Source organism: Ostrea edulis, chromosome 1, assembly GCF_947568905.1.
Source record: "Ostrea edulis chromosome 1, xbOstEdul1.1, whole genome shotgun sequence".
In the NCBI taxonomy this organism is placed as follows: domain Eukaryota; kingdom Metazoa; phylum Mollusca; class Bivalvia; order Ostreida; family Ostreidae; genus Ostrea; species Ostrea edulis.
In genome coordinates, this window is record NC_079164.1 from 15,544,777 (window position 1) to 15,567,721 (window position 22,945).

Below are 22,945 nucleotides of genomic sequence, written 5' to 3' on the forward strand. Positions count from 1 at the left end.
TTTATAAGATATCTCATAAATTATATAAGATATTTCATACATTTTATAAAATTTACAAAAACCGAGGTCCCGTGTTACAACACAGGTATCTGAATTTTAATCATTAAATATATATAAATTAAGGGAGGAAAAACTATATCTATAGACACTTTATATATGTGTGTGTGTGTAACAGTGTGTTGATTGCGAATAGATTAATGATGACCAACTCCTGTTTAGGTTCTGAACAAGGCGTTTATTCAGCAAAGTATATATTAAGTTGCTTGAAATGAAAACCCTGTAACAATTGTATAACAATAATCAAACATTTGTATAAATCATAAAATACAATATTACTTTTACAGACTAATTGATATACAATTAATGATAGCAATATTTACATACTTCAAGGGAGATAACTTTGTCTTACACAAAGTGCTATACATGTAACATTAAATACACAAATGCATCTCCCAATATTTATACTCTTGCCTATGGATAAAATCTTTACTGTACACTTATGCTTATCATAATATAAACATTACAGTTATTACTTTGATATAAAATATCCATTGTGAGAAATATTTAAGTCAGTAACTCAAAATACTCAAACATACCATTCTATGGGAATAGGCCAATATATACAATGGTGAACTGCCAATTGTGATTAATAAATGGACACCATATAAAGTTAAAACCTGCAAGTTAATCAAATAACTTACAACTAGCTGCTAATGCAATTATCATAAAAATATGGCAATTAATAAGATACATCATAGTGAGACAATTGAACTACATGTATTTACACTTTATAGTTAAAATAAATGATTCTCTCTCACTATATAATTTTACTCAGGATGAAGTGCATAGGAAATTAATCTTAATGCAGAATTATAGGATTTACTATTTTAGATATATATTAGAAGAATATTATCATTAGTAATTAGTAACTTACCGATTGAGAGGAAAAGTCAGTCTCAGGTAGTACTATCAGGTCTATGTCAATTAACTCAAAACTTATACACTGATCTATGGACTGGTCACTTCAAATTGAACTGACACAAAGAACTTTTGGAGGGAACAAGACACAAAACTAAAACACCAATGAAATCAAAAGACTTATGGACAACTTGGCCAAGACATAATTAGGCACCCCAGGCACTCTATACCAAAGAACTCACTAAGTGTTATGCTTGACTGACCGAATATTGAATTGCAGATCCATTTAAGGATTATATAATTCAATACACATAACATTGATGTTGAATTGAAATAAAATGAAATAATAACAATGCATACATGCATATATGAATGCATTATATGCATATTAGATAAGAAATGACTCTGCCACATATATATATATAGAGAGAGAGAGAGAAAGAGAGAGAGATAGGTTCTTTTTATTTTCATCTATTCTTTGATTAGAATTCAAATACCTGTAGTTACAGCAGGTGTGGCAGGATAAGACCCTCCCTGCTCAAAGACCGTAAGCGCCAAGCATATGAAGCTATAGGCCTAAATTTTGCAGCCCTTCACCGGCAGTGGTGACGTCTCCTTAAGAGTGAAGGACGTTAAATACTATACAATCTTTTATAAGATATGTTATAAAGGTTATAAGATATATTATAAAGGTGACGTCTATGGAGCGCCAAATTAACATAAACTCAAATAATTGAAGATATCTTCAATTATTTGAAAATATCATCAATTCAATTATTGCTCTCTTTAATTGAATTAATGCACGCATTAAATCAATTATTGCTCTCATCAAATGAATTAATGCGCACTTCAATTCAATTATTGCTCTCATCAATTGAATTAATGCGCGCATCAATTGAATTAATGAGAGCAGTAATTGATTTAATTCGCGCATTAATTCAATTATTGCTCTCTTCAGTTCAATTGATGCGCACACTAATTGAATTAATGAGAGCAATAATAGATTTGATGCGCGCATTAATTCAATTATTACTTTCTTCAATTCAATTGATGAGAGCATCAGTTTAGGAGAAATATTGCTCGCAATAATTAATTTAGAGCTCGGTATAAATAATATGATGATCTCTTTCAATTGAAGATATCTTTAAATCATTTACAATGCTTTTGTATAAGGGATTAATGCGCGATTCAATTCTTTTAAAGAGAGCAACAATTCAATTAAAGATATCATTAATTCAATTGTGGATATGTTGAATTGAAGATATCTTTAATTATATAGTTGCTCTCTCTAAGAGAATTATTGCTCTCTTCACACGAATTAAGGATATCTTTAATTCAATTGAAGAGAACAATAATTGAATTAATGCGCGCATTAAATCGACTATTGCTCTCATCAAATGAATTAATGCGCGCATCAATTCAACGCGCATTGAATCAATTATTGTTCTCTTCAATTGAATTGTAGCGCGCATCAATTCAATTGTTGATATCATTAATTCATTTAAAGATATCATTAATTCATTTAAAGCGCACATCAATTCAGCTGAAGAATTAATGCTATCATCAATTCAATTAATGTGCGCAATAATTCAGAATAGACGATATCATTCATTATTTGAAGAGATCTTTAATTCAATTGTTGCGCGTATCAAATGAATTGATGATATCTTCAAATAATTGAAGATATATTATATATTATTTGAGTTTATGTTAATTTGGCGCTCCATAGACGTCTCCTTATGAGTGAAAAATTCTCGAGAGGGACGTTAAACACTATACAATATCTTTTATAAGATATGTTACAAAGGTTATAAGATATCTTATTCAGTATCTGAGGTATCTTATACTATCTAGAATATCTCATACATGTATATCTAATGAAATATCTTATAAAGAAAAAAAAAGATATTTCTTATAAGATATCTTATAAAGGATATAAAATATCTCATAATTTTTAGAAGACATCTTATAATTTATGAGATATCTTTAAAGAAGAATAAATGTATGTAAAAACGGCCATAGTAGTTACAAAAATATCCTCAAATTGCGCGCAAATAACTACATTGACAATCTCTTCAAGTAATAAAGATATCTTCAATTATTTGAGTTGCAGATGTTAATTTGGCTTTCCACAGCCTACGTCTATGTAGGTGTGAATGTAGGCTGTACCTGTCAACTTCTCTAAAAAAAAAAAATGGTCATGCTTTTAAAACTGGTGTCGAATGGAATTTTTTTTAAAGCCCAAAATCATTAGACCAGTCTCTTTTTATTTCGGTATCATTGCACCTTGCCTTTTCTCCGTTTAAATATTCTCAGTGATATTGAACAGTCAGACAGGTTAACTTAGTGTTAAGAATGTCGATATTAATTACATGGGACTGGTGTTAAGGTTAGACCACTCTCCAAAAAATGTTCACATCTTTCAATTTTACCCCATAAACTCCAGGGGCCTACCTAAGGAATTTGGTTGAAATTAATCTCGTGGTTCTCGAGAAGTCGAAATATAAAAGGTTTACAGACAAATTTAAATCAGAAAAGTTTATTAAAATGTTGAGTTTCCATCACTTGTCCCTGTGGGGTGGGGGTGTAAAGATGTAGGGTATTGATTTTGACTGTTAATAAATTTATTGGGGCTGCATCAAGAAAACAGGGGGTGGATCCAGGAATTGCGGTTAGGGGTGGGGGGCTTTATGATGCAGGGGATCTGGGGGGCCGCCTTGAGATAAAATAGGGCTTGAAATATGTCTCCTATGTAGTCATTTTTACCATTTCCTGTCATTTTCAATAAGGTGAACATTTAAGTTCTCCCAATAAAAGTAATTTAATAAATCAACAGATTTTTTTTCTTCATTTATTTCTCCGAGAGTTTACATTTTTTAAAAACAAGAGACCACGATTTACCTTGAATTTGAAAACTTTAGGGGCGGGCACTCGCCGGCTGCGCCCCAAGAACCATAATTGTATTTTCAGAATGACCAGGGGATACAGAGCAGTGGAGGATCTCGTTGGGTATCCCCACCACCTTTGATTAAATATTTATTTTTAAAAATGTAATTTGTTGCCATTTGGGGTGTTTATACCCCCCTTCTTCCTTGGGTGGAAGGTTCAAACTTGGGTCGCAACTGCGATCCTCCCTTTTAAAATATTCTGAATCGTCCATTAGTTGTCCATGCACTTGAGACACAACAGAATATGGGATACAAGTCAGACTCGTAGAATCGAAGGAGGGGAGGGCAGGACCTCCCACCTGTTTATAATGATCATTGTTATTTTGCAATACAAATCTACGGAAGCCGATAGGTGCCAGGGTATAGAATTAATATTTATTTAACTGGCGGCCGCCACTTAATTTAACTGGCGGCCGCCACTTAATTTATATGGCGGCCGCCACTCAATTCAAATCATTTATATGGCTGTCACCAGTTATTCAATTCCTCTCTCTTTCTCTATCTCTCTCTCAAAATGAAAGGGGTGCAATCCATCCCCAATCCTTAGTAATATGTATGTGATATATATATATATATATACAATTAAGAACATTGAATTATTGTTTTTCGATTGTACTGTTAAATACGTAGAACCACAGGGCTGACCTTCCATTTATTTGAACGTTCAATTTCTATTATTTTCACATTTAAACTAAATTATTTTCACATGTGAAATAAGATTAATTGGCCCCCACCCCACTCTTTTGGTGGTAGTAATGAATGGTAAAAATGTAATAATGAATGAACTGATCAATTGAAGGATGAACGGAGCTCCCTCCCTCAAATTTAGGAGTACGAAGTTTGGACAAGAGACATTTTAGGTTCCTTTTCTGCTTGTCAACAATTGTAGAAGACAATTTCTCCTCCGACTGTCCCTATGCACTTTGAAAAACGATGCTGCGTGTTTGCGTACTATTCTAAATCTTTCCAAAATAATCACTCAGCGATACGAATTACATTGTTTTTGCAATTGGCAGCCGCCATATATAAATTAAGTGGCGGCCGCCAGTTAAATAAATATTAATTCTATACCCTGGCACCTATCGGCTTCCGTACAAATCCCCTATTTTCAATAGTAGTGAATGAGAAGAACGTAAGCTTGAAAGTTAGCGTGTAGTATGACCCTCAAGACCCTCCCCCAACGACTAAGAAAATGAAATTGGGGGTTGGGTTGGAGTCCCCACTTTTTGCTGGGCCCCTACTTCGATAAACCCTGTCCGACTTTGTTTTATCTGACGTCCACCCCCCCCCCCCCCCCCCCCCCCCCACATCCCAGCTAGAAAGTAAGCAGACATACATTCAGTTCTGACTTAGCATTATTTTAAGTGGTCTACACAAAGCCACTCGACATTTTAGATATTTATATTAAAAAACTGTCTTCCTGTAAACATGATATTCTGTTTACAGGAAGACAATTTTTTTATTATAGATATTTAAAACGTCGATTGCCTGTGGGTCTACACTGTAGTTAAAATCTTACTCCAACAACCCACCCCACAAAATACACAGGATATAACAAAGACTGTAATAGCATGTATATGGAGCGCCAAATTAACATAAACTCAAATAATTGAAGATATCTTCAATTATTTAAAGATATCATCAATTCATTTGATGCGCGCAACAATTGGATTAAATGTCTCTTCAAATAATTAATGATATCTTCAATTCTGAATTATTGCGCACATTAATTGAATTGATGATGGCATTAATTCTTCAGCTGAATTGATGCGCGCTTTAATTGAATTAATGATCTCTTTAAATGAATTAATGATATCAACAATTGAATTGATGCGCGCTACAATTCAATTGAAGAGAGCAATAATTGATATAATGCGCGCAATAAATCATTTGATGAGAGCAATAATTGATTTATGCGCGCATTAATTCAATTATTGCTCTCTTCAATTGAATTAATGATATCTTTAATTCATTTGAAGAGAGCAATAATTCTTTTAGAGAGAGCAACTATATGATTAAAGATATCTTCAATTCAACATATCCACAATTGAATTAATGATATCTTTAATTGAATTGTTAATCGCGCATTAATTCCTTATACAAAAGCACTGTAAATGAATTAAAGATATCTTCAATTGAATGAAAGAGATCATCAAATTGTAAATTAATTATTGCGAGCAATATTTCTACTAAATTGATGCTCTCATCAATGAATTGAAGAGAGCAATAATTGAATTAATGCGCGCATCGAATCTATTATTGCTCTCATTAATTGAATTAATGCGCGCATCAATAGAATTGAAGAGAGCAATAATTGAATTAATGCGCACATTAAATCAATTATTGCTCTCATTAATTCAATTGATGAGAGCAATAATTGAATTGAAGCGCGCATTAATTCATTTGATGAGAGCAATAATAGAATTGACGATATCTTTAAATAATTGAAGATATCTTCAATTATTTGAGTTTATGTTAATTTGGCGCTCCATACATGTAACAAGAGGCCCACGGACAATATTGCTCACCTGAGAAGCAGTTCCCAACAGTAACAATATTCAGCCATTAATTTTTGTAGCCTTTTCCTAAATCAAACGAACTATAGATGAACAAATTTGTTGCAAGAAAGTGAAAATTGCTTGAGCTACTCATTTCACATTATTTCCATGTTGTTTAAAAAACCCAACTATTTCACATTTGTTTCCAATATATAATCTATTTATATCTGAAATGGATCCACTGTGAACCTCCCCTGAATCCAAAGGACAACAGTCTGATTAAAATCAGATCCTTTTAAAAAAAATTATGAAATATAGTTACCGGTATATCTTTGTAAAGTTTAGACCTCCACCTTGACTCCTTTCCGGACAGCAGAGGTCACGTTTGAACAAACTTTTAACGACAATCTATTGGCATGTTCAAAATATAAGAAAGCTTAAGCAAGAGTTTTTATAATCACTGTTATTCTGGTAAAGATCTTCAAAAGAAACCACAATACTTTTACTATCTTCTTCTCTTGCAAGGGGGAAAGGGGGGGGGGGGGGGTTCATTTGAACAAATTTTGGTCCAGTTTAACAAATGATATTCTGTGCCAAATTTGGTTGAAATCATCTTCACAAGCCAAGTGTCCGATTCGCTTACTCTCATTTCCCAACAGAATCCAACACTTGGCTTGCAAGATGGGTTGAAATTGGCTCAGTGGTTCTGGAAAAGAACATTTTCAAAAGACCACCATATTTTCACTTTTTTGCAATTATCTCCCATTGGAAAGGGGTTACAATGGCCTTTTATTTGAACAAACTTGAGTCCCCTTTACCCAAGGACGATTTGTGCCAAGTTACGCTGAGACTGTTCCAGTGGTTCTGGAGATCATGAAAATGTGAAAACGTGAACGACAACAGAAAAATTTCCGATAGAAAAGTCCACCTACGCCTTCAACTCTGGTGAGCTAAGAAGACAAAGACACAGTATTATTCTAAAGTAATATTTATTGATAAACAAAGCTTAAGAACAGTAAACAGTAGTAAATAACTGTATTTTGGTGACTAATTGGAATACTGGTACTAGATAATAAACAAATGTTAGTAGCCTAAGGATAATTGAAGGTTGAATGTTACTGTCCACTTTGGGAAAGGTAAAAAAATTCATCCATTTTAAGAGGTACTCACAGAGATAAGGTGCTAAAACTGAAGAAAGTCTATACCAGTGACAGAAAGAAAACAAAGTCCATCTCCTGTAAAGTCAGAGCCTGTTTTCTGTTGGACAGACTATGGGTATGTGAAGAATCCCTAAGACTCATCACCATATCAGGCGCAAGGTCAGGAGAGCTAAAAAGTGCATAAAATTTCACCCTGACATTTGTGCATATAAAAATATTCCTCCATGTTTACCACCACAGAAATTTTCAAACATAAACATTTTCTATCATACTCGTTTCTTTTGAAAGATTCACCCTTATCCTATATAAACAGTAACTTGAAACAAGGGTGGATTTTCTATAATAAAAAAAAATATACCGTAAGAAAAGTTTATGAAGTTAAATGGCTATGTTTATCACATCCAGAAGGCAGTATTCAATCATATTGCAAGAAAAAAATATATAACAATGACTGTATACAACACAAAAATACACTACCATGATTGTGTACTTCCTGTGCTTACACTCTAGCACGATAATACCACATAACTAACTATTACATAACTATTAAATAACTATCAATATAAAGTTGAAAACAATTTAAATATGCTATTACAAACGACTTCACAAATTATCAGTATCCAAGGGTTCTTAGAATAGAATTCAATTCATACATCTTACTAGCTGGCACATAAAAAAGGACTTTCCAATTTTTCATACATTTTAAAATCAACAACACACCAACACAGACAAGACATGTTAGTTTTGTTTATGAAATACACATGCTAAAAAGAAATTCATACAAATTGAGATTCTTGGGTAATACAAAGCAACCTTGCTATTTTCTAAATGTCAAGGCCAAATTTCACCTCACTGTTGATCACAATGGCTTCTGTTCTTTTGATTGAGGGGAAATACAACAAAAAATCTGCAACATGAAATGGTTTGAAAATCAGAGACAGGAGGTGGTGGAAATCTATTGACAAGAATGAAAGTAAAACTGCCTCTTAGGGGCAAGATCAACGTTGCATAAAAATCTAAATTCAAATAGTTAGGGGGAAGGAGGGTAAAAACTCCCGTAAGTTTGTCATCCGACATCGATTACAATTTAGTGGGGGGAAAAAACCAAGTTATTGTTAAAAACTACATATTACATTTTAATGAACATTTAATAGTTTTAATGTAAACTATCGTTTGTGAATAAACAATAGAAAAGGTAAACATGAGTGTTATTCATACCCGTATGTTTTTACTTGATAATTGATTAGTTTCAACATTCATCATATTTAGTTTTAAAGGGGAGAAAACTATGAATTTAGTTTTTTTGTCAGACATTGAACTTTTGATTTCGCCCCATAAGTTGTAGGTTTTCCTGAAAGCATTTAGTTTGAACGTGGAAGACAACTAAATTTAAGTTAAGGATGTACAACACATTGATCATGCAAAGTGTGCTATAATGATGTGGTGAAAAATTGAATCAGCAGGGAATTTTAACCCCCGTTGGCGCTCAAACGCTTGATCTGCAAAGTGCCATCATGTCTCCACCCGACAAGCTAACCAGCCAGTTGACGAATTTTATGATATATTTTTGATTCTTATTTTTAGTTTCAATGGCATACTTTTGTTTGAAAAGCTGTAATGGTGTGTTATTCCTCCTTAACTACATATAAATGTTCTGGAGTGGAACAAATCTAAATAAGTGGAGAAGCACTCTCTTACTGTTAACATGCTGATGTAAGTATGTCTAAGACACACACTGGGGACAGAAAGGGGAAATCATCTACAAAACTGGGCTTTCATTTACAAAATTGTAAAGCAGCAGAATAGCCACTAGTGTAACAAGCTTTTGAAATAGGTCTCCTCCTCATAAAATAGCAAACAATAATCATAATTATTAATGCTTGAAAGGGGAATGCTTTCTTTGAATTGAAAAAAAATCTGATATTGAATTAATTGACTTCTCTCTACTTTTTATATCTAGTTAAATAATAAAACCTTTCAATTTTTACTCACATTCTTAATGAAGTTTGGTGACAAGAAAAATTACATGCTTTACTAATCATGGAATAGACCAGTCAATTTAGAAACTATAGTCTAAATTTTTTTTGACCTTATATGGATTTGTTTCTATTCAAAATCCCTACATCCACAGAGATATAAAACCAAACAAAATCCAAATGAGGTCATTCCCTTTTCAGTGTGGTAAGGTGTCATGACTCTACTGTACCGCATCCAGGATGCAGGAAGTAAATGAATCTGACTACTTGATTAGTGTTGCAGATTTCTGTGTTGCCAACAATGACCACAAAGTAGACAAATGATATGTAAACACAACAAATTTTCGGCAGAGTAATGAACATGATAAAAAATGAAAATAAATAATTGACAGTTTATGAGTGTTCCTCTTTTTAGGCCATCACATCACAGAATAAAAGTGGAATTCCATCATAGAATCTCTGTTCACATCAACAATCACCTGTGCATTATATAGTTGATGTTGCTTTATAACTGCCACAACAAAAGTACAAAGGCATCTACTCAACCAGATATGATGACCAGGGGAGGTAACTCAAAACATAACTACCACTGATATGACTTTAATGGATTTCCAGATCATAGTAAACACCCAGTGCAAAATATCTTTCATCACACACATTTTTTTGTTTTTACATATCACAGACACACAAGTTACAACCCCTTGATGTAAACTGAATAGTTGTACAGTAATAATCTACAAGTATATATACATTCCGTAAAACAATATATTTTCATTATTGATCGCAAAATATAAATAAATCAAAGCTATCCTAGCAGACTGATACTTTCCTCTTCAGTCATTCCAAAACAAAGTTATGGGATGAATTCAAATTCTTAAAAAAAATGTGTCAGTGACCTTAATTTTGGCCAGATGGCCATAGTAGCACGACACATTATCTGACCATAATCAACTTTTATACTAAACATGAACTTCTAGTGTCTCTCTATTACAAAGCTATGGCTACGATATTGATTTCAATTTTTTTCTCTCCAATGACCTTGATCTTGGCCAAATGACCTTGGTTCAGGGTCAGGACACACTATCTGGCAATACGCAAGCCATGTGCATGCTTCTGATGTCCATATTTATTGTAAATTGAGGAACACATGGATCGACAGACAGACATATAGACAAGGTGATTCCTATGTACCCCATAAACTTTGTTAAAGGGGTGGTGGTGGTATCAAAAGTATATAATGAATTATGCTTATAGTGAACAAATAGCCATTCCTGGTGCTTCCTTAATATAGTGTTTTACTGTACACTAAAAAGTACATTAATCTGGTAATACCGAGTAATTAAAAAGTACATTAATCTGAGTAAATTGAAAAGTAAATTCTGGTGTACAAGGTACCTGAAAAGTAATATGATGATACAGGGTAATTGAAAAGTAAATACATGTAGTCTACAAAGTAAATCTATATTTACCATGTAGCCCAGAATCATGATACAGTACAACATGCTCATAATGATCATGCTAAAAAAATTCATGCGTCTTTCAAAGTGTTGTTTATTCCACTATGAAAGGAAAATAACGAAAATTTCATTAGATATAACAAAGTTTGGTTACAACGAACTGTTTTTTTGCTGGCCCTGGAGGTTCGCTACAAACCATGTTTTACTATACACAATATCTACACTTACAACGCAGTCTAGAAATAACTGTACATGATAGTAACACAATAGTTAATCAATACTCAGTCTCTCATGATTGGTGTATATCATTTTTTTTGCACGTACAGACTGGTTTTTTTAATTTCACCAGAAGCATTCATTAACTTGACAATATAAATCACTCTGATAACATAACAGTAGCCCTGTACTACAGTTATTCACCAAAGTAATAGGCAAAACAGATGTGGAAAACTTCAACAGAAAACAATTACAATACCTATACAAAGGAAAATAGCATCATCCAGCGCAACAAAAAAAAAAAAAAAACCCAAAACAGGACTTGCACAACAAGTCATCATTTTGATTACCAATCCAGGTAATGATGTTACCAAAAAAAAAAAAAATGGCAATGTCACTTTGCCTGTGATGATATCAACAGATAGAGAAACAAACAAGAAATGTGAATGTCGGGCTGTAATAAATATAAGCCTCGTCTTGTTACCTTTGTTACCTGAACTCTTACAACTCTCCTACATTCTAAGGACTACAGTACTCAACATGCACTAATGTACTGGTATCTAAGACTCACTCCATCACTACTGAGTGGAAACCTGGGGAGACATCACACTATATACTGACTATTGAATATACATCAGTTTCATTAGGATTTCTGGGTCAGTTAAAACAAAAGGATATTAACTTGGAACAAAAATTAAAATTTAGTTTCTGTCATCACATTATAAATGTAGTATCAAATGAGTAATTAATGTAAGGGGGAAAAAAATCCAACATACTCCCAAACTGAACACGAAAACATCCACAAAACAATGTACTGAATGTAAAAAAAAATACGTTAAAAAAATCTATACACAAATAAAGTCGGCATAAAGGTATGCACAATACAAGGATGATCAGGTTTTGTACCACAGAAAAGAACTCCATGTTATAATGAGACTGTGATTAAGTAGAATGGATAATTAATGAGATGAAGGATTAATCAGTCTGTTTACCATAACAACTACCCACTTATCCCTTCCCTGGAGTTATCTAATACTGTGTAAAAATAAATCCATGTACGACAATCTGGCAACTGCATCAATCCGTAATATCCGGTGAATGCACAGCTTCACCATTCTGCATTCAGACATAAACAGCACAAATCTGTGTAAAGTTTTCTTTTTGAACAGTTCTGTAACCTGGTTTTAGTACAGCACTTTGTCACGTCCAAAATTTTTTATACAGATATCAACAATATTCAGTACTGAGGAGGCTGCATCGTTAATTATTGTGGTTAACTCATTAGGGGTCAAACTTTGGATTTTGATATCTCGATTGGTGAAACCATGGCTAAGAATCCTTTGCATTACCTGGAAAAAAATCAGTGTTAACATCAGTGAAATAACCTTACACAGATTTAACACATGCTACAAACAAACTTATTTTAAAAATGATGAAAAATGAAAATTAAATTTATGTGTTTGTAAGTAAAATCACAGGAGTCTGAAGTTTTATCAATTAAATTAAAATAGAAATCTGGGAAAAAATTATCCAATCTGGAAAAAAATATACATCTTCTATTTGAATAATTTTTTTTCCAGATTTCTATTTTATTCTAATCTAATTAATAAAACTTCAGACTCCTGTGGTAAAATTAATACAATTTACTGTAAGGAATGTAATTTTTTCTCATGATTTCTCAATTTAGTCCAAAACAGTCGGGAAAATTTGTACAGAGTTTTATTAGGAGGGGTAATATATTTCAACATTTGACCATCACAGAAAATTTACAAGTACCGGCACCTTCTTTTTTTAAAAGGAATTTTATACTTGTACTTATTATAACCAATCTAGGCCAAACAATATATATTAACCCATGCATCCATTCTTTTTTTGGTATCAAGTGTCCTATGACAGCATAACATTAGATAATAGCAGTTATAACAAGCACTCTGAGAGTACTGCCAGAGCAATACATGTCCCCTTCCTCCTTCTCAATCACAGAAGACACATTCTATATAAGGTCATGATTGAAATATCAATTGTTTTCCCTTTCCAACCCACCATTTTAATGAAAGAGACCGTAGCTAGAAAAAAGATTTTAAAGTATCCCCCCCCCTTAAAAAAACCCCCAAAATCCCTAACCAAAATGTGTTTGTGAAACACTGATGCCCCCAGATTACAACATTTTAGTGAATAATTTTCAAAGTGGGTCAGAAGTCGATTTCAAATTTTGTAACTATTGAAAGATCTTCTCCCAAGAAATGGCCATGCTAAATATGAAAGCAGTGACTTGTGGTTTAAAAGATATGGTTTATTTTTAGAATTTTCTAAAAGTTAGTCAAAGGTCAATGTAAAGGTTAACAGGTCAGAGATTTTGGTACCAATGGAAAGGTTATACCACAAGGAATACACATGCCAAATATAGAAGCTGTACTTCTTATGTTGTAAAAGATATGACCAAGGTTAAAGTTTTTTTGAAACTTTCCAAAAACTAGGTCAATGTCAAGGTCAACAAATCTGATATTATTGGAAAAGTCTTTTTACAAAAAAATGCACATGCTTAATATAAAAACAGTATCTTTTACAAGTTGAAAGATATAACCAAGGTTAAGTTTCCAAAAACTAGGTCAAGGTCACAAGGTCAACAAATCTGGTATTGTTGGAGAGGTCTTCTCACAAAAAATGCACATGCTTGATATAAAAACAGTATCTCTAACATTTGAAAGATATGGCTTATATTAGAATTTTCTGAAAACAGGTCAAAGGTCAATGTTAAGGTCACCAGGTCATAGGTTTTGGTGATAATGGAAAGGTCTTGCCACAAGGAATAAGCATTCCAATAATGAAAGGTATATCTCTCATGGTGTTAAAGATATGACCAAGGTTAAAAGTATTTTGCCACAGACAGACGGACAGGTCAAAACAAGATGCCCCCCGAATCTTTAATTCCAGAGGCATAAAGAGAATGAAATGGTGACACTCAGTGTCTGTGATAGAGTATGTGAAATAACAAGAGGCCCATGGGCCTTAACAGTCTCCTGAGCTCATGCAAACTTCTTTACTATCTAGAAATCATTGTTAGGCCACACCAATTTGTAAAATAGTTCTTCGGATTTTCAAACAAAAAAAGTGAGGCGAGAGGGCGAAATTATTTTACAAATATTATTTTTTATTTTGGAGATAAAAATTATGAGGCGAGCGAATACAAGAAATATAAATAATTTTAATTGAATTAAGTGTGATTTTAAAAAGCGAGCGCCTAAAAATAAAGATCTAAAATCATCAGATATCATTTGTTTACCACATTAACTTAACATTTTTCAACTTTGCTGATATAGTTTACAGTAAATAAGAAGTATTTCAGGTTTTAAAGACTTCATTTTCTTCATACCTAATACATGCACTTTGCAACATTAATTCATTAGATATTTTTAAAGAATTATAGTTTCATTTCTACAAACTTTCGATTCAGATCTATACATATTGTTAGGGACATGTCCAATTTTGAAATCTCCAATGTATTGCTTTATATAATTAGTATTTTCTTCAATTTTAATAAAAACACATAATTAATGATCACCAAAAACCTTTTGTGAATTTGTCGTTAACTGTCGATCCGATTTAGATTAGTCCTCAGTACCCCTTGCTTGTTGTAAGAAGCGAATAAATGGGGCGGTCCTTCGGATGAGATCGGAAAATTTGACACCCATGACACAGAAAATGTGACACGATAAAGATCCCTCCCTGTTCAATGGCCATAAGCGCTGAGCATAGGCCTAAATTTTGCAGCGCTTCATCGCCAATGGTAACGTCTTCATGTGAGTGAAATATTCTTCCTATGTCCAATATGACCCTTGACCTTTGACCACATGACTTCAAAATCAATAGAGATCATCTTCTTTTTAAGATGTACCAGTGTACCAAGTTTGATATCTGTCAAGCAAAGGGTTTGCAAGACATTGAGCAGTCAGCATATTCCTATGTCCAGTTTGACCTTTGACCATGTAACCTCAAAATCTATAGTGGTTATCTACTCCTTACAATGTATCAGTGTACCAAGTTTAATGTCTGTCAAGGAAAGGGTTCTCAAGATATTGAGCAGACAGTATCTTCCTATGTCCAGAGTGGGTTGACCCTTGACCTTTGGACCTCAAAATCAATAGGGGTCTTCTTCTACTCATAACCAACCCACATATGAAACGACTGACAATCGATCATCGGCGACAATCGTTTTAAAATCACTACACATCACTGGGATCCACCACAGAAATTTTGGATACGACTTACCTCTTGACCCAGAGAACAGATCTGTGATCCTCTTGAAGAACACTTAAAGCAACTCAGTGCTTTGTATACGACGTTAGGAAACTGACAGTTGTTGAAATATCCCAGGAGGTTTATATTTAGATCCTGGAAACCTCCATCGGCCATGAAGTGGATAAGATGACCTATACAAATTTGGAATCCCTTAAGATTATTTTTAAAAAGTTCAGCATTTTATATTATTTTATTTTGTCACAATTTTTTTCCATTTTGTGTAAGAAATATTCGTACTTTGCAAAACACCAAAACTTATGATGTACATACAATCAAAACTAGCAGTCACAATGTAAAAAATCATTTTTCAACGTGTGCAAATGCATGGTAAACAGTGTTTTTTTGGTTGACCATTAATATGTAATTGCAACTAGGATGGGAATATTAAATGAGATATGTTACATTGGGTAATTTTAGTGTCAGTGATTTTCTCAATGCAGTGCATGTAATTTAAAATGTTGGAGCTATATTTTTTTAAGGATTTAAAGCATCTATAATTCATATCAAAGGAAATTTTGGCTCTTTGATTTTAATGGGTTTTTTTTTTCATCCCCCAAAAAATCCAAAATTTCCTGTGTACCCTCATCACTTGGTACACTGTCAGTGATTTGAGTTTAAACAACAAACTTATTCAACAGGGATGCACTCTGGTCAATGAAAATCAAATATATAACTATGCATTTGTGACATAGATTTATGTTTTCATAAACACATGGGAAAACATGTCTTAAAGTATGAGAAAACCATTGATCTTTTCTGATGTACAAATTAAAGGAGTTCCTGGGGACATTAACATTTAATTCAGACCCTTACTATCAAATTCTTCACATAAATGAATAAGGCCATATACTTGATTAAACTCTTTCAACAAAACATTCTGCATTGTTAAATTTTATTTTGATAAATTTGTATTTTTGTGTGAACATTACTTGTATCTGACATAGCTGTGTGATGTGGTTTGATAAATTTGTATTTTTGTGTGAACATTACTTGTATCTGACATAGCTGTGTGTTATGGTTTACATTAATCAGCAATTTTACTCAAGTCAGAACACATAAAATTTTACTTACTAATCTACAAAGAAATCATATTGTAATCAGGAAATTGACAAAGAGGAATAGATATCGCTTATAGATAATTCTGTACTTCTTACAAAGATTAATGACAGATATGGTAAAGGTTTATAAACAAATTCCTCCTCATAAGCAATATCTTTATATAAACAGAGTTTCTACACACACACAAGAAGATTAGATCTGCCTTAAATATAACGGAAAATGTTAGGAAGTCTTGCCTGTCCCTGAGACTACATGTACACTTACATTCAACCTCTTCATGCTACATTACACACATAAATATGTTCACAGTTTCACATACAAACCAATCCCCGTTATCTAACGATGCAATAGACGTGTTTTGGTAGATGTTATTAACACATCGAGACGTCTTCCTGCATGCACTAAACACCCCGACTTACTGCATTAATTGTTCAAAATTCCAGCCAATCATCTCTCACAGCAGATATAGTTACAACATCTTCCTATCATTTCTTACACGTGTACTGAAATAATCGAGAAGTGATTCGATTTCTCAATCAGCCTCACATGAGACTATTATTTGGATTCTTACATGAAACTATTATTTGTAGTCTTACATCAGATTATTATTTGGAGTCTTACATCAGATTATTATTTGGAGTCTTACATCAGATTATTATTTGGAGTCTTACATCAGATTATTATTCAGAGTCTTACATCAGATTATTATTTGGAGTCTTACATCAGATTATTATTTGGAGTCTTACATCAGATTATTATTTGGAGTCTTACATCAGATTATTATTTGAAGTCTTACATCAGATTATTATTTGGAGTCTTACATCAGATTATTATTCAGAGTCTTACATCAGATTATTATTTGGAGTCTTACATCAGATTATTATTTGGAGTCTTACATCAGATTATTATTTGGAGTCTTACATCAGATTATTATTCGGAGTCTTACATCAGATTATTATTTGGAGTCTTACATCAGATTATTATTTGGAGTCTTACATCAGATTATTATTTGAAGTCTTACATCAGATTATTATTTGGAGTCTTACATCAGATTTATTATTTGGAGTCTTGCATCAGATTATTATTCAGAGTCTTACATCAGATTATTATTTGTAGTCTTACATCAGATTATTATTCAGAGTCTTACATCAGATTATTATTTGTAGTCTTATATCAGATTATTATTCAGAGTCTTACATCAGACTATTATTTGGAGTCTTACAACAGGCTGTAGTCAACTAACCTTTGTATCCATAATGACTCTCCTTTGCAAACCCAGTTTTTGCAATGAACCAAAGGAACACATATTCAAGCTGCATTTTCTGGAGCCGACTGAAGTAGTCAATTTCCTTTGTCATGCTCGTGAGTCGTCTGATCTGTAATTGACCTTCACGGATGACGCGGGGCACCGAAGTAGTTAGAAGACCTACATATAGTGAATAAAGGTCATGCATCATCGAACACAGTACATGCTGAAGAGTTTAGTACATTTAGTTATCCATGCTTTGACCAATACCATCCTCTGAAAGTGTTAGTATGCAATGCAGAAATCTGAAAAAGTTCAGAAACTTAAGCTCCATGATGCTCCTACAGTTGGTTTAGCCATTGCTGGATTTTACAGCGTCATACAACCCTTACAAGATTTTAATTGAAATATTTCATTTTCATCTCTCTAAAAACACACTTGTAGAAACTGGATTTCACATACAGCATACTGTACAACATCTAAGGAATCGCATGTAATGCCAAAATTTAACCTCTGTCATATTCTTTGCTAAAAGATAAACAACCAAGCATAAAATCTTCTTCATCTAATGATGTCTACAAATATATTGTAAGCTTACAAGTGTTTTGCTAATGTTGGGAACAGTACAATGCTTATAAACAAAATCAGTTACACCCAATCTCTCCTTATACCGTGGTCATGTTTTCTTAATATGAGGAACAAATACATGAAATTATAATCTGAAATTGTATGTGTATTTATCTTAGCATATCAAAAACTTAACACAAAACGTCATGGCTGGACATTTAGTGTCATGTAAGCACACTTATAAGATAAATGTATGTAAACCTTACTGATATCAGCACACCTACAGAATAAAAACACACTGATATCAGCACACCAACAGAATAAAAACACTACTGATATCAGCACACCTACAGAATAAAAACACACTGATATCAGCACACCTACAGAAAAAATACACCACTGATATCAGCACACCTACAGAATAAAAACAAACTGATATCAGCACACCTACAGAAAAAATACACCACTGATATCAGCACACCTACAATATGTAAACCTTACTGATATCAGCACATCTACAGAAAAAATACACCACTGATATCAGCACACCTACAGAATAAAAACACAATATCAGCACACCTACAGAATAAAAACACTACTGATATCAGCACACCTACAGAATAAAAACAAACTGATATCAACACACCTACAGAAAAAATACACCACTGATATCAGCACACCTACAGTATGTAAACCTTACTGATATCAGCACATCTACAGAAAAAATACACCACTGATATCAGCACACCTACAGAATAAAAACCCACTAATATCAGCACACCTACAGAATAAAAACACAATATCAGCACACCTACAGAATAAAAACACTACTGATATCAGCACACCTACAGAATAAAAACCCACTGATATCAGCACACCTACAGAATAAAAACCCACTGATATCAGCACACCTACAGAATAAAAACACTACTGATATCAGCACACCCACAGAAAAAATACACCACTGATATCAGCACACCTACAGAATAAAAACCCACTAACATCAGCACACCTACAGAATAAAAACACTACTGATATCAGCACACCTACAGAATAAAAACACACTGATATCAGCACACCTACAGAATAAAAACACACTGATATCAGCACACCTACAGAATAAAAACACACTGATATCAGCACACCTACAGAATAAAAACACTACTGATATCAGCACACCTACAGAATAAAAACACAATGATATCAGCACACCTACAGAATAAAAACACTACTGATATCAGCACACCTACAGTATGTAAACCTTACTGATATCAGCACACCTACAGAATAAAAACACCACTGATATCAGCACACCAACAGAATAAAAACACAATGATATCAGCACATCTACAGTATGTAAACCTTACTGATATCAGCACACCTACAGAATAAAAACCCACTAACATCAGCACACCTACAGAATAAAAACACTACTGATATCAGCACACCTACAGAATAAAAACACACTGATATCAGCACACCTACAGAATAAAAACACACTGATATCAGCACACCTACAGAATAAAAACACACTGATATCAGCACACCTACAGAATAAAAACACTACTGATATCAGCACACCTACAGAATAAAAACACAATGATATCAGCACACCTACAGAATAAAAACACTACTGATATCAGCACACCTACAGTATGTAAACCTTACTGATATCAGCACACCTACAGAATAAAAACACCACTGATATCAGCACACCAACAGAATAAAAACACAATGATATCAGCACATCTACAGTATGTAAACCTTACTGATATCAGCACACCTACAGAATAAAAACACCACTGATATCAGCACACCAACAGAATAAAAACACACTGATATCAACACACCTACAGAAAAAATACACCACTGATATCAGCACACCTACAGAATAAAAACCCACTAACATCAGCACACCTACAGAATAAAAACACTACTGATATCAGCACACCTACAGAAAAAATACACTACTGATATCAGCACACCTACAGTATAAAAACACAATGATATCAGCACACCTACAGAATAAAAACACAATGATATCAGCACACCTGCAGTATGTAACAAAGCAGTTTTGAAATGGTCCCTGTAGTTTTGCTATTGCAGTGTTAAAATGTATGTGGTTTCCCATACAAACTTCTCTCAATTTTAATTCTAACAAAGCTAAGACAACTAGCCTAAATAAACATATTCCTGCATGCATGTTAGTGTCAACAGACAACAATGATCTGGACCTCATCCCACACAGAATGTGTCGAATTGATTGACATGCATGTTAGTGTCTACAGATCTCCTTCGACCTTCACCCACACTCTTTGCAGAACATGAGACCTCACCTTCGTAGGCCTTGAGCTCATGGGCATCAGATTTAGTCAGTGTCCTCAAGAACACCTGCTCAAGCTGGAATTTGTTGGATTTGTTAAATGCTGTTATAGAGTTTACAACTTTTGTTTCGTTTACCAGAGTGAGATTTTCTGGTTTAATGTCTGGTGGGATGGGCACAGTAAGTAAACCTGTCAACAGACACAACAAATGTTACTGTCTCTGAACCAAAAAAAACCCAAACCAACCCAGTATAACAAACCTGTAAACAAACACAAGTTACTGTCCCTGAACCCCCCCCCAGTATAACAAATTTGTAAACAAACACAAGTTACTGTCTCTGAACCCCCCCCCCCCCCCTCACCCAGTATAACAAACCTGTAAACAAACACAAGTTACTGTCTCTGAACCCCCCCCCCCCCCCCCCCCCCCAGTATAACAAATCTGTAAACAAACACAAGTTACTGTCTCTGACCCCCCCCCCCCCCCCAGTATAACAAACCTGTAAACAAACACAAGTTACTGTCTCTGAAACCCCCCCCCCCCTCCCAGTATAACAAACCTGTAAACAAACACAAGTTACTGTCTCTGAACACCCCCCCCCCCCCCCCCCCCCAGTATAACAAACCTGTAAACAAACACAAGTTACTGTCTCTGAACCCCCCCCCCCCCCCCTATAACAAATATGTAAACAAACAAACGCAAGTTACTGTCTCTGAACACCCCCCCCCCCCCAGTATAACAAACCTGTAAACAAACACAAGTTACTGTCTCTGAACACCCCCCCCCCCCCCCCCCAGTATAACAAACCTGTAAACAAACACAAGTTACTGTCTCTGAACACCCCCCCCCCCCCCCCCCCCCCCCAGTATAACAAATCTGTAAACAAACACAAGTTACTGTTCCTAAAACATAAAACAATATCATTGATCTATCAACAGACACAACACAAGTTACTGTCTCTAAAAGATAAAACACCAGAAAACTGCAGGTCAAAATGGACCCCGCAATGAATCTATCCATCAGGTATTCTACTGCCATATGACGGGGCCCTAAATGTTATTGCAGACCTTTCAACAGAAACAACACAAATTGCTGTTTCTGAAACATAAAACCTTATCATAAACTTGTCTACAGAAAAATAGGGCACCGCTAAACCAGTACATGATACACCCGCATTTATATGCAGACGTATAAAAAACATAACATAGTGGGCAAAAATGAAACAGCATAAAAAATTCTTTTGTATACAATACATATATCTTCAAGTTGGTCTCATTGCAAATTTATTCAACAAATTCTTTTAACAATAAATTATGGGAGAAAAGTGAAAAAATGAAACCAAACTTGGCTTTTTTGAACTGGTCTCTTTCAGATTTGCATGAATACGAATGTTCAAGATGGCTTCTTACCTTTGATTTCATCCTTGCTTCCAAGCAGAGGTCCCAGAGTCTCAGCAAATACCTTATCCCCTTGGACATCAGCCACATCTGACACAGACATAGCCCATATAATGGTGGGCGGGGTCTGGTATAACTGGGGAACAAAAAATACTGTTATGAGAGACTTTGTCTAACCATATCATTCTTTCATTACCTCAAGGCCAAGTTTCTCTTGACAAGAAGAGGTTGTAAAACGTTTACTACAACACTGGAGAAGGTATGCTTTATCATTGTTTTAACACAATAAAATGATTCATTAGAGTAGAAATTGAGCCGAGTCAGTGGAGAAGAATGTTAGAACACATTTTACTTATTAAAGGAAGTACTGATTCAGTCATCAAGAAAAAATGGAAGCACATTGTCATGTAAAAACTTGGAATTGTAAATTGAATATTCCTTCTAAGTCTTAAGCTTCTTTTATTTGCAAACATTATAATTATGTTTGCACTTGTATTTTGTAGAGCATCCTTTATGTATACAGTGAAACTTTTCCAAAAGGGCCCCTCAGAAAACTGGTCCTCCCTGAATATCGGCCAATTCTTTAAGGGGCATGGACACGATATGAGCTGAAAATTTTCAAAGTCTATTTTTCCGATTTTAATGTTTAGAATGCATAGCTAAGATGTTTCTAATGGTCAACAAAACTTTGAATATCAGTTGTCGAGGTATATGGGAGATACAGAGCTCACAATTCTAGTGTTTTGCACAAATCATTTTATTTTAAACATGCTATTTTCTAATAAGCAATCTATATGTAAACAAAAACGAAACACGAGCCTTGTTTACATGACAAAGAATTGTGAGTGCTGTATCTCACTTGTAACTCAAAAACTGATA

General features: G+C 34.0%; 1 protein-coding gene across 3 annotated transcripts in view; it reads right to left on the reverse strand.

Moving 5' to 3' along the window:
* Positions 1-22,945, reverse strand: part of LOC125661725 (uncharacterized) — a 73,599-nt gene that overhangs the window by 33,301 nt on the left and 17,353 nt on the right. For all 3 annotated transcript variants that reach the window (XM_048893885.2, XM_056152792.1, XM_048893876.2), the window contains exon 9: positions 22,079-22,202. In XM_048893885.2, coding sequence (XP_048749842.2) covers positions 22,079-22,202 — 124 coding nt within the window. The remainder of the gene's footprint in view (positions 1-22,078; positions 22,203-22,945) is intronic.